This window comes from Symphalangus syndactylus, chromosome 9, assembly GCF_028878055.3.
Source record: "Symphalangus syndactylus isolate Jambi chromosome 9, NHGRI_mSymSyn1-v2.1_pri, whole genome shotgun sequence".
NCBI classification, from domain to species: Eukaryota; Metazoa; Chordata; class Mammalia; order Primates; family Hylobatidae; genus Symphalangus; species Symphalangus syndactylus.
Genome location: NC_072431.2, coordinates 118,987,223 through 119,003,110, shown reverse-complemented (window position 1 = coordinate 119,003,110; position 15,888 = coordinate 118,987,223). Strand labels below are relative to the sequence as shown.

The following is a 15,888-nucleotide window of genomic DNA, read 5'->3' as shown; positions in this document are numbered from 1 at the left end:
GCGGGCCGCAGCCGGAGGAGGCGGAACAGGGCCTCGCGATGTGCAGCCCATTGGCTCTCTCCTGCAGTACCCGCCCCTGGGCGTTCGAGGCGGCTGGGCGGGCCACGTCAGGCATCCGGCGCTGGGCTGAGCTTGTGGCAGAAGGGAGGTAAGCGGTGCGGGGCGGCGGGCTGCCACCGCTGCCCCCTGCTCGGGAGCCGCCGGGTCGCGTCGCCTGCGGCCCGGTCGGCTTGCATGGAGGGCGGCTGAGGCCTTGCGGGACTGGGGCTGAGCTGGGAGACGGGGCAGTGGAGCATGTGGCGGCAGGGCCGCGTCGCGGCGAGGGGCAGCCGGGAGGGGGGCTTTTTGCCCTCGTCCGGTCCTGCTGGGGCTCTCAGCTTCTGGAGGACTAGGCCTTCTGAGGTTACGGAGCTCCGAGATACCTGGGCAGGGCTGGCTGTGGTGGCTGCGGTGGGACTCAGTGGGATCTCGACTCGGAAGCCGGTCGGCCCGATCCTTGCATTCTTAGCTGCAGCAGTTTGCAGTCGTCCCACTCTCCTTCGACCGGTTCCCTAGTTGGGGGCAGAACAGGAGATTCTGGCCGCGTCCTGCCTGGCCTGGGGTGACTGTCTCCTTCTCATTCCCGGTGACTCACTCAGATCATGTCCACTTATAATGCAAAGGCTTATGGGTGAGCAGGGCCTGTTTTCAGCCTCCTAGTTCTCTGGCTCCGTCCTCACTTGCGGCAATTACTTGAAGAAAGTATGTTAGATATATGTTTTGAAATTTTCGCTGCAGCTAACGTGTGGAGACGTGCAGTTATGTTGCATTTACCCTTCATGAGTTTTAGTTTCAGCTGTGGCGTCCTGATATCTCAGTGTGGTTCCTGAATTTGGAGCTTTTGAAATGAATGAAATCCTGCCGATTTCATGCAGTCATTCATTCATACATTCCAAACTTTTTTGATGGATTCCTTAATGGTCAACCTCATACCAGATACTAAACTCGGCATTTCCTGCGTTTTCTTCCAGTTTATATGCTAGTTTTATTGTCTAGATTTGAGTTGGAATTTTTTTTTTGTTATTTTCAGGTTCTAGTATCCCTGAAACCATCGTGGCTCTGAGGGTGTAATCCTGATAACTGTATCATTAATGACTCCAGGTTTCAGTGGCCTATCTGTAAGAAGGGGAATGGGATTAGTATAATTTTGAGATTTTCAAGGAGAGGAGGGGTAGATGGCATGTTTCCTGAACTGTGTTAGCAGTTAGGAAGTAACTTTTAAAAACACAGGATGCATTTTATGATTATATTTTACTGTGTCAACGAACATTGTATCTGTCCACATTCACTTTTTGACTACCAAGCAAGTGCATGTTTACAATTTTGATTCACATCCAATTCCTGCGTAGAAAGCACTGTGACTCATCTAAATTTTGAAATGAAGTAATCATGAGCTTTTTAATGTTACATGCAAAGGTGTGATATTGAAACAATTGCATAAAAATGCAATTTTCATAGCATTTTGACTTGCTTTTATAGATTAGTGGAAGCTAAAACCTCTGCCTTGGTTATTTGCTTACTTAATCAATGTTAGGTAGTTACCATCGCTTGGCTAATATTTATCAATATTATATCTATTTTAACATTTGTTTCCTTAACCCCAAATTTACTGGATTTCAACTGATTGTTGCCTCCAGTTGACGCCTGATAACCAAAAGGTTATCAGGAGGAGCCGGAGGAGGCGGAACAGGGCCTCGCGCCCTGTAATAAATAGTTCGAAATAAAAATTTTCATGGAAGTGTAACCAGAGTTTTTCATTTGTTGATTGATTGATGGTGCTTACCAGTATATCGTTTGGCCTTTTCCCCCCATCTAAAATGATTTATGAAACAGCCTGAGACATCATATTCTTAGCTTCACGATACTTTTGGGATATTGTCCACAAATGATTAGTTGAATTAAATTGTTTATATCACTATTAGGAGTTTGGAAAATTTAAGAACGTATAACTTTTTAAAATTTTGCATTTGCTATTTTTTTGTTTGTTTGGAGACAGGGTTACTCTGTCGCCCAGGCTGGAGTGTAGTGCTGCGATCTCGGCTCACTGCACCCTCCGTCTCCCAGGTTCAAGTGATTCTCCTGCCTCAGCCCCTCAGCTGGGATTACAGGCGCATACCACCACACCCAGCTAATTTTTGTATTTTTAGTAGAGACGGAGTTTCACCATGTTGGCCAGGCCGGTCTCGAAATCCTGACCTCAAGTGATCCCTCCTCGTCGGTGCTACATCTTTCAGTTCTAGAAATGGACCTGATCAAGATTGGAAGGTTAAGGGGGAAAATTCAATAGCTGAGGACATTAGCATTCTAGCGGGAAAAAAACACAATGAGAAATAATAACTATATTTGGAGGAAGTGTAAGGAAATAATAGTGTCAGGATTATTAGTCTATAGCAAACCTTGATCTTAATCAGTATTTCTTGATGTATAACAATGAACTTGGTTTAAGCACAAAAAGAAAATTAGGGTGATAATTTAAATTTTGATCAAGTAGGTAGTACGTATTTCTTTAGGAGATGAGAAATCTATAGATCTAGAGATGTGTGGTATACTCACATGAGTATAAGTCTGTGATTCACAATTAGTAATAGATTGATGGAGGTTTTGTTACTATTTCCACATGATAAGAAACAAGATTTGCTAAGCTGATAGGACAAGGGATATTTGTGAATTTCCTCCATGTAAATGATTTGAAACAACAAAGTTTTAAGTGATGTGGAAGAGCCCATCTATCTTCAAACAATGGATTGAAATGTAGTTTTTATAACCCTCTAAGTACTTCTGGCCTCATAGTTTTTTGTTTTTTTTTTTCCCTACTCAGGTCATATTGAAAGTAATAAAATTATGTTTATGATTTTAAAAGTTTATATTGGCTTTCATTTAATTAGTCTGAGTTACTTAAGTTTTATATATTTTGAAGATGTTTCAAAACCCTTGACTTTAAATACTGTATAGCTTTCCATTGTTCATGATGGGAAAACATTTCTTTTGGCCAAAGGAAGTTGAGAATCCAACTCGCATAGATAGTCAGTTTATTACTATTATTTATTTAAAGATTTATCTTTTTACTTGCCTGGGGACCAATGAAGCATCCACTGAAGCTCCTAAACTGGAGATTTATGCCTTCGAAGGTATCTTCTAATCTCCTTTTGGTCAGATGAGTTCTTGCTAATTTGGCTGATACGTATGTTGAACAAATGTAATACAGTAATTGTGGGTGTTGTAACTGTAGTTTTATGAAGTTTTTTGGCTGCCAGGGTGTATCTTTCCCTTCTCTCTTGACAAGTCTTTCTGTTTGGCCTACCTGCTTTCATAATTTATTCTTAAGTTCTAATCTGTTTCCCAATCATTGCGCATGTTGGTTTATGTAACCAAACCTGATTTTAGTATATGCTATTGGGACATACACATGGAGAAGAATGGAGGAAACTTTTTATTAAATGTTTTTAATTGTTGAAACATTTAAGTAAATGTGATTTTTAAAGAGTCATAGTTATTAAAGGTATTGTATTCATTATTTTTTATTTATTCCTTCATTCAGCAAAGATAGCAACTACTTTGGTGCTAGGTCCTTAACTTTAAGGAACTTACAGTATTGCATGGACTTCATAAACAACGCCAAAATACAATGGGATAAATATTATAATTAGTCGTTCACATAGTATAGTGGGGGATAGAGAAAACTGTGTGCGAGGTTTGAGGAGATTCAGAGAAGGCTTTATGGAGGAATTTTCGTCTGAATTGAAGTTTGAAAGTGAGTAGGAATTAGTTGGTTAGAGGATAAGGCATTCCGGGCACAAGAAAGCAGTGAGGACAAACAGATAGGTTAGAGACAGAACATAGACCCTTAATGTGTTAAGACAGAGAATAGAGAGATGAACTTTAAAAAGTAAACAAGGGGTAAATAATGAAAGTTCTGTTCCACACCATGTTAGCCATTTTGAACTTTAATCTGGAGGCTATGGTGATCCATGAGTAATAGATTTTAAGTGGAAGAAAGTTAACATCAGTTTCATGAGGCAATGTGAGGAATGAATTGTGGTGGAGTAAGGCAAACATTTGCATTACATATGACAGAACTCCGAAAATGCAGTGGTGCTGGAGAGAACAGGATGAATTCCAGATATATTAAGGTGATTGAGTTAGTGGCCAGATGGATGTAGGGGATGAAGAAGTGATGGAGTCAAGGATACCTCCTAGGTTTATGACTTCCCAAGATAGGAATCACATGAGCAATATCAGATGTATGGGGAGAATAAGATCAGTAGTCTTGGACATGGGTTTGGGTCACACAATTGGTGCTGTTCAGTGGGCATTTATTTGGTTGCTTTGGTCTGGAGATAAAGAGAGGATTCTAGGCTGGAGATAGAGATTAGGAAGCTATCAATTTATAGATAGTTAAAACAATGTGAGAATGGATGATGCCTAAGAGAGTTTGTAGAATAAGAAAGAATAAAACAGAAGGGAAACCCTGGGAAATACCACCCTGTAGGAAAGATGACCCAGTGAAAAAGACAGAAGGAACAGTCTGATGACAGTGGATGTCTAGAAGATAAGGAGGGAGAGAATCCAACAAGAAGAGACTGGTCAGATGCCATAGGGAATACGAGAAAGAGCTAACTACAGTTTTTGGAAGGTTTCCCAGATAGGCCAGGATCATTAATTTGTAATAATACTAGTTCATATGATTCTGTGACTTTTGGCAGCAAAATTCACTAGAACCAGAGATGATAAATAGTTGGATTGATACAGTATTTGGATTTTGTTATGTGCGTATGGTAAGAATGCAAAGGAGTTGAAAATATTGGTGAAAGAATGGTTAGAGTGATGGAATGTGAAGTTTAGACTGGATAGGGATGACGATAGAGCCAGTAGGAGCTGAAAGATTGAGATAACATAATTGGTTCAAAGGATTAAAAGTCTGGATGAAGTAAATATACAAATGTTTGTAGCTAAAAGGGAGATAATGAAAAGGATAGAAATCCTCTGGTCAGAGTAGAATATTGGAATTTAAGATTTTTAGGGTACAGATGGCGTGTAGGGTTTGGCTGTGGATCTAGATGGTAGAAACGGAGGTGTTCAGCAACAATGAGACTGGTGGTGCATTGGATGAATTGCTCACCCAGATGACTGTAGATGACTGTGGTACCCAGGGAGGAAGGGTACCACATTTTTACCATACGCACATAACAAGGAAGAATGTGATCCTAATTTCTGAGGTTTGGATTGCCTATGGTGGTGATCACTATAGATGAGAGATGAAGATACGTAGATGTTATGCCCTCAAAAATACAGGGGGTGGGGGTGGAATGGGGTAAGTGGTCTGGAAACATTCTTCTGGGCCTTGGGACTTGGAAGGATGATTAGCCTTTACTGATGGGGGCCACCAAAGAAGGGGAGTTTAGTTTCTATTAGGCCTAGGAGGTATGGGGAGCATCTAGTGAAGAGGCTGAGGATTTAAGAAAGCTTATTGACTATGGTATCAGTGTAAAAGCTTGGGAAGGAGTGAGAGAGCGAGGAAAAATTATTTAGAGGAGAAAACAGGTTAGAAAGAGCTTAGATTTGGGTATAAGGGTGACAGCGCTTTTCTGAAGCATATGGCTCGCTTTTAGTAGTTGGGACTTTAAATTTTGATGAAGCTTTCTGTTGTCAACGTTTACCCATCAAGTCATTATAGTTTCTGTCAGAGTAGGACAGTTGGCATAGTACTGTTTCTAAATTTAAAAATAACATATATGTCTCCAGTGAATATTTGTGTTATCTGTCGGAGAAAGGATGGACAGTGTGGCCTATTTGCTTTTATGTACCTTTTCCTGATCTTTGAACTCCCAAAATACTTTTGCAAATACATTTCATCATGTGTGCCAATTCTTATCTATTGGTAGGATTAGAAAGTTATGTTGAGTATTTTTAGGTCAATTCTGGGCCCAGAGGTATAGGAAATGCCTTAATGTGAATGGCAATTGCCATGAATGTGGGAGGTTGGCATACCTGCATTTACCTAAGATTGCCATCTGTTATTTTCTGACCTAGAGTCTGTTTCTAAGGACCGCTCCTCACTCGTGCACTAGGTCTTATTCCTTTTACCTTCCCAAGGATTTGGCTCCAGCATCTCTCTCTCTGAACATTGCATTTCCCCTCATTACTGGATTATTCCCTTCATTATGCAAGTATGCTGGGATTTTTCCATGTTAAAATAATAGCTTTTGACCTCATTCCTGCTTAAGCCACTGCACAATTTATTTGTTACCCCTTATGGTATAACTATACTCCTGTCCAATTACTTTCCTTCTATTCTTTCTTAAACCCACTTTAATCAGGCTTTCTCCCTCACCTCTATCAAAAAATTACTCTTACTAAAAGTAACTTTTCTAAGAAGTTACTTTTCTGAAAGTGACTTTATTTTTCATCTAGAGACAGAGTCTTGCTCTGTTGCCCACTCTGAAGTGCAGTGGTGTGATCATAGGTCGCCACAGCCTTGAACTCCTGGGCCCAAGTGGTACTTCTGCCTCGCCTCCTGAGTAGCTAGGACTGCAGATATGTGCCACCATACCTGGCTAATTTTTCTATTTCTTGAAGCGGTGGGGGTCTTACCATGTTGCTCAGGCTGGTTTTGAACTTCTGGCTTCAAGCAATCTTCCTGCCTGGGTCTAGAGTGCTGGGATTATAGGCGGAGGCACCATTCCTGGCCCTTTCATTTTCCTAAATCTAAAGGTCTGTTCCAAATTTTTACCTCTCAGTTGACCTGTCAGCATTTTTTTTTTTTTTTTTTTTGAGACAGCTAGTCACTCTCTGCTTCTCTATTTTTATTTTTGAGACTGAGTCTTACTCTGTTACCCAGGCTGGAGTGCAGTGGCATGACCTCAGCTCACTGCAACCTTCATCTCCTGGGTTCAAGTGATTCTTCTGCCTTAGCCTCCTGAGTAGCTGGGATTACAGGCATGTGCCACCACACCCAGCTAATTTTTGTATTTTTAGTAGAGATGGGGTTTCACCATGTTGGCCAGACTGGTCTTGAACTCCTGACCTCAAGTGATCCACCCCCTCGGCCTCCCAAAGTGCTGGGATTACAGGTGTGAGCCACAGTGCTGGCCCAATCTCTGCTTCTTGAAACACTTTCTTCCCTTATTAGCAAAAATACCACAATTCCTGGTTTTCCTCCTACCTCATTGTCCCTTTTTAGACTCCTTTACTGGTTCTTCCTTATCTCCCTGATAAGAGTGCTGTTAACATTGGAGTGCTTCAGGGCTCAGTCATTAGACCTTATACTTCTGAATCATATCATTCAGCTGTTAAATATTAGCTTTATTGTTATTTATTAATTAATTTAATTTTATTTTTTTTTTTGAGATGGTCTCGCTCTGTCTCCCAGGCTAGAGTGCAGTGGCGTCATCTCAGCTCACTGCAAGCTGCACCTCCCGGGTTCACGCCATTCTCCTGCCTCAGCCTCCCGAGTAGCTGGGACTACAGGTGCCTGCCATCACGCCCAGATAATTTTTTGTATTTTTAGTAGAGACGGGTTTCACCGTGTTAGCCAGGATGGTCTCGATCTCCTAACCTCGTAATCTGCCCACCTCGGCCTCCCAAAGTGCTGGGATTATAGGCGTGAGCCACCAAGCCCGGCCAATTTATTTTTTGAGATGGAGTCTCCCTCTGTCACCCAGGCTGGAGTGCAGTGGCATGATCTCGACTCACTGCAACCTCCGCCTCCCGGGTTCGAGCGATTCTCGTGCTTCAGCCTCTTGAGTAGCTGGGACTACAGGTACGCACTACCACACCAGGCTAATTTTTGTATTTTTAGTAAAGACGCTGGCCAGGCTGATCTTGAAAAACGATCCACCCGCCTTGGCCTCCCAAAGTACTGGGATTACAGGTGTGAGCCATGGCACCTGGCCTAAATATTAGCTTTAAATACTAGTAATACCCTACTAGCTTCCAAATTTATATTTTCAGCCTGGCCTTCCCTTGAACTCCTGACTCCGTATATCCAGTGCCTACTCAGCATTTTCTGTTTGGATGACTAATATATATTTCAAACTAAACTCTGGAATTTCCTTTTTTACCTATAATCTTCCCTATTTCAGTTAACAGAAACTCCATCCTTTTTATGACATAGGCTAAAACCCTGAGTATCATCCTTGACTCTTCTTTATCTCACAATCTATATATATACTGTTACTTTGGAAAGTGTGTTGACTATACCTTCACAATGTATTTAGAATCCAAGTACTTGTCACTACCCACTGCTCTCACCCTAGTCTAGGCACCCATTGTTTATGTCCCGATCTTTCCGTAGCCTCTATATTAGTTATCAATTGTTACCTACTCCTAACATTTCGTGGCTTAAACCAACAGTTATTTATTAGTTTGTGATTCTGTGGTTGGCAGCTTAGGCTGGGCTTGGGGTAGATGGGGGGCAGCTCTTTTGCTGGTCTTGCCCATGCTCGCTCATGTAGTGATGGGCACTGGTAGGTTTGGAGGCCTCAGCTGCGATGGCTTATCTCTGCTCTACGTGGTCAGTAAACTATCTCATGTTTGTGTTTCTTTACATGGTGGTCTAATGGAAGCAAGATAACAAGAGGAAACTACATGGCCTTTTGAGGCCTGGACTTAGAACTTCTACAGCTTCACTTTCTCTGCTGTTGGTGAGAGCAGGTCACCAGGTCAAGCCAGATGAAGGGGATAGAAAATTAGTCTACTTTTTTTTCCGAGGGGAGCAGCAAAGTCACTCTGTAAAGCGGTTTGTATACAGAGATTGGGAGCAATTGGAGGCCATTTTTTGCAAACTGTCCTGGCCTTCTAATGGATTGCTTCTATCTTTCCCATTACAGTATTGTCAGAACAGCAGCCAGAGTGATTTTATAAAAACATGAGTTAGATCTCTTCTCTGCCCCAAACTCTCCAGTGGCTTCCCGTTGCCACTCAAAGTAAAAGGCAGTCTTGGGATTGTCCTGTGAGGCTTGCCATGATCTGACCCATTTGTTGCCTCTCCAACTCCATTTACAACCACTCTTTCCCTCTCTTGCTTAATCTGCTCAAATTAGCCTCTGCTGTTCTTCAGACATCTGAGGCATGCTTTCACCATGGCATTAGCACTGCTACTCTTTCCGCCTAGAATCTTCTTTTCTGAGATGGTGAAACTGCTCTTTTACTCCCCTTCAGGCTACTCGGGTATTTCCTCAGCCTTTCCCTGACCATCCTTTTAAAAATAGAAACCTCTCTCTCTAATACTGTCTATCCTCCACCCTGGTTTACTTTTATCCATAGCACTTATCTTCAGAAATGCTATATAATTTACTATTTTGCTTATTCTTGTCTTCCCTCTACTAGGAATGTAATCTATAAGGGCAGGGATTTTTCTCTGTATTCCCAGTGATTAGTATAGTGTCTGATACAAGGTATGCATCTCATAAATATTTCTTAAATGAAGGAATGAAAGGTACTGCAACCTTTTTCAGGCTTAGGTATCTCTTCCATTCTTTATGGAAAAGCTCTGGGCCATTATCTGAGGAAATTCCTGGTCTCCTTTGCAGGTACTTTTGCAATCACTATTTATTTATTTATTTAGATGGAATCTTGCTCTGTTGCCCAGGCCGAAGTGCAGTGGCACGATCTTGGCTCACTGCAACCTCTGCCTCCTGGGTTCAAGTGATTCTTGTGCCTCGGCCTCCCAAGTAGATGGAATTACAGGTGTGTGCTACCAAGCCTGGTTAATTTTTGTACTTTTAGTACAGATAGCACTTCACCATGTTGGCCAGGCCAGTCTCGAACTCCTGACTTCAAGTGATCTTCCTGCCTTGGCCTCCCAAAGTGCTGGGATTACAGGTGCGAGCCACTGTGCCCAGCTGCAATCCATTTTTTAAAAGAGGTCTTCTAGACCAAGTATTCTTCCACATCCAGACTCAAATTTATTCTTTGCAAGAAGATTATCATGTTCTCTTAACTATATGCAATACCTTTCTTGATACTTAATAGCAACCTCTTCACTTTGAGTTGTAAATCATAACATTTTTTGTACAAAGCAAAGCTGAAACAGGTGAAAGGAATAGTCTAGGGCAGAAAATTTTCAAACCTTTTCTAAGGTCTTAGACTCTCTCTCCACCTCCACATATCTTACTGAGAACTTCAGATAAATGTTTTATTATTCAAAATAAAGGTTTTATTATTCAAAATAAAGCTATTTTACATTTGAATTTATAGCATACTCTTAAAGTCAATCTGAACCATGTAGCTATTATAAGGAGCATAATATTGAAATGAATGATTATGAATAAAAATGATAATCTCTATATGTCTCAGCCTCCAATTTATTTTTGTTTTGTGATTTTGTATTTTGGTTTTGTTGCAGACCATCAAGGAAATTTTCATCCACACAGATTAGCAGCTGAAAATGGTAATAATTTTTCTTAACAGTTCACATTGCAATCTTACTATCTCTAGTTACTTTTTTTCTATATTCTTTTATTTTTAAAAATGTCTTACTAAAACATACACACATTAATAGGGAATATAGTCAGTGAACTTAATTTCAACAACATCAACATTTTGTCAATCTTGTTTTTCTCTCTGACATTTTTTCTTCCCTAGTAATTGTCTTTAATTAATAAGGACTTCTTAATGTACTATTACTAGGCCATTGATTATCAACCCTAACAAAATTAATACCAATTCCTAAATATTATCCAATACAGTCCATATTTAAGAATTTCACAGTTGTGCCAAGGTTGTCTTAGTAGAATTGGTTTTTTGAAATCAGAATTATGTAAGTTTCCCAAATATAATATAATTTGGTTACTATGTCTGTTTAGTCACTTATTCTGTACAATCCCTCCACTCCTTCTTTTTTCCCATGTCACTGATTTGTTGGAGAAACCGAGTCCTTTGTCCTGTAAAGTGTCCCAAATTCTGGACTTGATCTATTGCTCTGCAAGTGGTATTGTCCTGGAAGAGGTACCTTGTTCCTGTATCTCATATATTTCTTGTAAATTGGTAGTTAAATGTAGAGAGTTGTGTATATTAGTGGCAACTTTTTTTTAGGTAAGAGTATTTTTACAGAAGCCTGTGTATATCCTATTCCATCACCCATGAGTATACAATGTGTGGTATTCTTACTTTTAGTGATGCTAAGATGAATCAATGGATTCAAGTGGGATCATCCTGATCCCTCTAATATAAAGTTCCGTATCTTCCTTTAACTTAATAGTTTTAGCAACAGTTGATGATTCATTCACAAATCAAATTATATATTAGCAAAGTAACTTCATATTGGTAAAGATTTTTCTTAAGCACGTAAGTATGCTTTCATTTTTTCTTTCCTCACGTTTCTTTTTACAGTACAATCAATTTTTTCCCTGCCCCCTCGTCCTACATTTATACACGTACACAGTGCCTTCAGTACATGTTGAACGTTTGACATAAAGCCTGTAAAGAGATGTGAAATGGAATGGACAACAGAGGAAGGCGAGGTAGGGAAGTAAGGATTATCTACCCATCTACCTACTAACTTACCTGTCTCCTCTCCTTCTCTGTATCTTACTGGTTTCAATTTGTAATATTTAAAAAGTTATGTGGGGTAGGTATGGATTAGAGGGCCACTGAGGCCTTACAGGGATTGAAAATTGGATAGGACCTGGGCAGGTGTTGACTGCAGCATTGGTGTTAGGTATGAATTGAATATAAATCCAATCTGCAGCTAAGCACACACATTTTAACATTTGTTGTGTATAGTCAAGATTGGCCCCAAATAAAATTGAGAAGCAGATGAAGCTTATACAGTCTGCATGTAGCATCCTTTTATCATTTAGCCTTTCTTAGCTGATATGGACAAAAGTAAATTGAGCTTCCAAGAATTTAGGAGACTCATGCATTGCTGCATTATTTTAGAAATGGGTAAATGATTTCGACTTCTGCATCTTACTGTATGACTGCTTCGTTCTTTCAGTTATCTGAACCCCAAACTTTGGAGTCATCCTTCACTCTTCTCACATTTCATGTCTAATCCATTAGCAAATCTTACCAAATATTTCTGAAATACTTATAACTCCAGGCATGTATCCTTTGACCAAATGGAGACCTAATGTATATATAACATGGTGACTATACTTAATGTATTGTATAGTTGAAATTTACTAAGAGAGTAGATTTCAAGTGTTCTCACCATACACACACACACACACACACACACACACAATGGTAATAAGATGAGGTGATAGATATGTTTGACTGTGGAAATCATTTCACACTGTATACATAAATCAAAACATCTGGTTTTGTACCCTAAATATATACAGTTTTTATTCGTCAATTGCTATGGTTTGAATGCTTGTCCCTTTCAAAACTCATGTTTAAATTTAATTGCCATTGGCCAGGTGCTGTGGCTCATGCCTGTAATCACAGCAGTTTGGGAGGCCGAGACAGGTGGATGGCTTGAGCCCAGGAGTTTGAGACCAGCCTGGGCAACATGGCAAAACCCCATCTCTACTAAGAAAATACAAAAATTAGCTGGGCGTGGTGGCGCAAGCCTGTACTTCCAGCTACTTGGGAGGCTGAGGTGAGAAGATTGCTTGTGTCCAGGAGATGTAGGTTGTAGTGAATTGAGATCATGCCACTGCACTCCAGCCTGGGTGACAGCAAGACTCTTTCTCATAATAATCATCATAATAATAATTAATTGCCATTTTAACAGTATTAAGAGGTGGGATTGTTAAGAGGTGATTGTCATGAGGGTGCTACCCTTAAGGGTGAGATTGGTGCCAATGTAAAAGTCGGTCCTCTCCTGCCCTCTGTCTCTTTGCACTTCCACCATGTGATGATGTGGCACAATGGCCCTCCACAGATGTTGACACCTTGATATTAGACTTCCCGGCTTCCAGAACTGTGAGCCAATAAGTTTCTGTTCTTTATAAAATATTCCCAATCTCAGATATTCTGTTTAGCAGCAAAAAACAGACTAAGACATCAATTATAGCTCAATAAATCTGGAAAAAAATAAACATCCCCTAAGTCTGACCTCTTCCCACCATCTCTACTGCTGTTATCCTTGTCCAAAGCAATATGATTTATCTCCTGGATTATTGATGTAACTTAACTGGTCCCTCTCTTTTTCTTTTTTTCTATCCTTGCCCTCTTATGGTCTCTATTCTTCCTAGAAGCCACAATGATCTTTTAAAAATGTCAGTCAAATATGCCATTCCTCTTTCCCAAACCCTGTAGGACTTGCCATCTCACTGAGAAACATCCAAAGACTCCCAGCACCCTGGAGAGGCTTACATGATCTGGGTTTCTGTTTCATTCTGTAATCTCTCACTGCCCAACTTGCTGACTTGCACCAGCCAACACTGGTGTCCTTGGTCTTTCCTAAACTTGCCAAACATGCTTCCATCTCAAGGTTATTCCTTCTGTTTGGACTGCGCATTACTTCCTTCAGGTGTCTTTTCAAACGTCACTATCAGAAAGAGCTGTTTTATTCTTCGACAGATGCCAAAACATTTAAAGACCTCTCTAAAATTTACCTATTGATGACTAAAGGTTTGATTTTCTTGGTATTATGTTGTGTATGAATTTGGAAAATTAAAATAAAAACTACTTATACTGTAGTTCAAGCAATTAAAAATGCCCTCTAGACGGAAGCTAACATACTTGATTAAAATGAGACTGAAGAATGTTGAACACACTGGAGGAACACTTGATGTTTTTTTCAGGTGCAGATGGATTAATCTCCTGGCAAACAATTTAGAATCAAAGATAATTCTGTTAGCTTACTTGTTTGGAACTCTGCAGAACCATTATAGCGTCTAATAACTCAAAGGTGTGACTTTCTCATTAAATAGTTCTTAATAAGTGGTATAATTGGATCAAGTGAGACTTTTTTTGTCTTGGCGTGTGCTGTGGTGAAACTACCTCTTTAGAGAATGATAAAAGACCATGGTTTCAAGTGAATAAATAAGATCACTTTTTAAAAAATTGCAATTAAACATTTTATTTTTTTATTTGAAGAGAATTAATTTCTTTGTAATTTAAAATAAGTAATGTATGCCCCATTGTAAGACCAAAATTAAAAGTAGCAAAGGGGGAATACAGTAGGTTACATAATCATCCATCATCCTGTTCAGAAATAACCCTATCAACATTTTTGCCTGTTTTTTTAATTCTATATTTGTCTCTATATTACACACATGCACACATATATACACACATTATATATACTATATGTGTATACACACACACACATATTTGTATATTTATTTTTATTTTTGAGATAGAGTCTTGCTCTGTGACCCAGGCTGGAGTGTAGTGCTGCAGTCTTTGGCTCACTGCAGTCTTGACCTCCTGGGCTCAAACAGTCCTCCCACCTCAGCCTCCTGAGTAGCTGAGACCACAGGGACACGCCACTGTGCCTGGCTAATTTTTTATTTTTTATAGAGATGAGGTCTCACTATGTTGCCCAGGCTGGACTTGAAATCAGCCTCCCAAAGTGTCGGGATTCCAGGTGTGAGCCACTGCGCCCGGCTTATATTTTAAACTTTGTTGTGTTCATGGTTGTATGCAAAAATTTCTCAAGTGTTTTTTATTGTAAACTTTTCTTTACATTATTAAAACTCTTTACAAATGTTATTTTCCATTACTGATCAATATTTTATCTGCATAGTCCTTAGTTTATCTTTTAGATTTATCCATGAATACTTTTGCACAAAGTGTGCTTGATTTTAAACCTTTTTAATTCTTAACTCACTTTTAAAATGGGAACTGAATAGAACTTGAAGGATGTATGCCACACTTTGGGATATAGCCAAGAAGTGTCAGATAGTAAGATCAAATGCTCAGGAAGTGGTACCCAGACTGCCCAGTTCCACAGAGGGATTTAGTTTTTGGCTTACCTCAGACTTTCAGCTTCATGGCGCTAAAGTTCTCTATGAAATTAGGTATGGTAGGTGGGACTTGGGGAGACTTTTGTGGTTCTGGGAATCATGCTGGTTCTGCCTTATTTGTGTAGCTTGTTCCTGAGCTGATCTGATCTTTGATAACCTTTCTATCAGTTTGGAAGTAAGCCAGATTGGGAGCAATTTCTTAGATAGTGTTTGAATTTGGGCTGAAAGGCAGAAGTAGTCTTTGAGGGTGAAATGAAACTCTTTTGAACATTGGCTTTATTGTAAGTTGCTGGTCTTTGGAGTGGCTGTTGCTGTTCATCTAGTTGGTCATTTACTTAAAACAGAGTGTTGAAAAGTTCCATTAGGCCTGTATGTATGAAAATCATATATACTAGTTTTCACATTTGTGAAATTAAAAAAAGTCATGAAGAGCAGCCGGGCGCAGTGGCTCATGCCTGTAATCCCAGCACTTTGGGAGGCCCACGTGGGTGGATCACGAGGTCAGGAGATCGAGACCATCCTGGCTAACACGGTGAAACCCCGTCTCTACTAAAAATACAAATATACCGGGCATGGTGGTGGGCGCCTGTAGTCCCAGCTACTCAGGAGGCTGAAGCAGGAGAATGGCATGAACCGAGGAGGTGGAGCTTGCAGTGAGCCGAGATCGTGCCACTGTACTCCAGCCTGGGCAACAGAGCAAGACTCTGTCTCAAAAAAAAAAAAAAAAAAAGAACTACATGAGCTACATATTATATCTTAACCCCTTCTTCGTTTTCCTCCTCCTCCATCTTTGTTTAAATAAAATTCTTAAACTAACTTTATCTGAAAGACATCCTACATACTGTACTCTGTCAATTGGATGTCAGCATTTCACCCCAAGATCCTCTTCTGATTCTTGAATATGCTGCTTGATATTTCCACGCTAATATGAAATGATTTACTAATGAACTCCTGCCCAGGATAATTGCAAAGGTTAACTAATATC

The 15,888-nt window shown here is 40.1% G+C and overlaps 1 protein-coding gene across 13 annotated transcripts in view; it reads left to right on the top strand.

The window, feature by feature from the left end:
• Positions 1–71: 71 nt before the first annotated feature.
• Positions 72–15,888, top strand: part of FOCAD (focadhesin) — a 322,164-nt gene continuing 306,347 nt past the window's right edge. For 3 of the 13 annotated variants that reach the window (XM_055294114.2, XM_063609846.1, XM_055294102.2), the window contains exons 1-2: positions 120–3,167; positions 10,385–10,429. In XM_055294114.2, coding sequence (XP_055150089.1) covers positions 3,005–3,167; positions 10,385–10,429 — 208 coding nt within the window. In that variant the 5' untranslated portion in view covers positions 120–3,004. Of the gene's footprint in view, positions 8,682–9,607; positions 9,727–10,384; positions 10,430–11,479; positions 11,502–15,888 lie in introns of those variants that run through there. The other 10 variants (XM_063609849.1, XM_063609850.1, XM_063609848.1 and 7 more) reach the window with 8 other exon arrangements.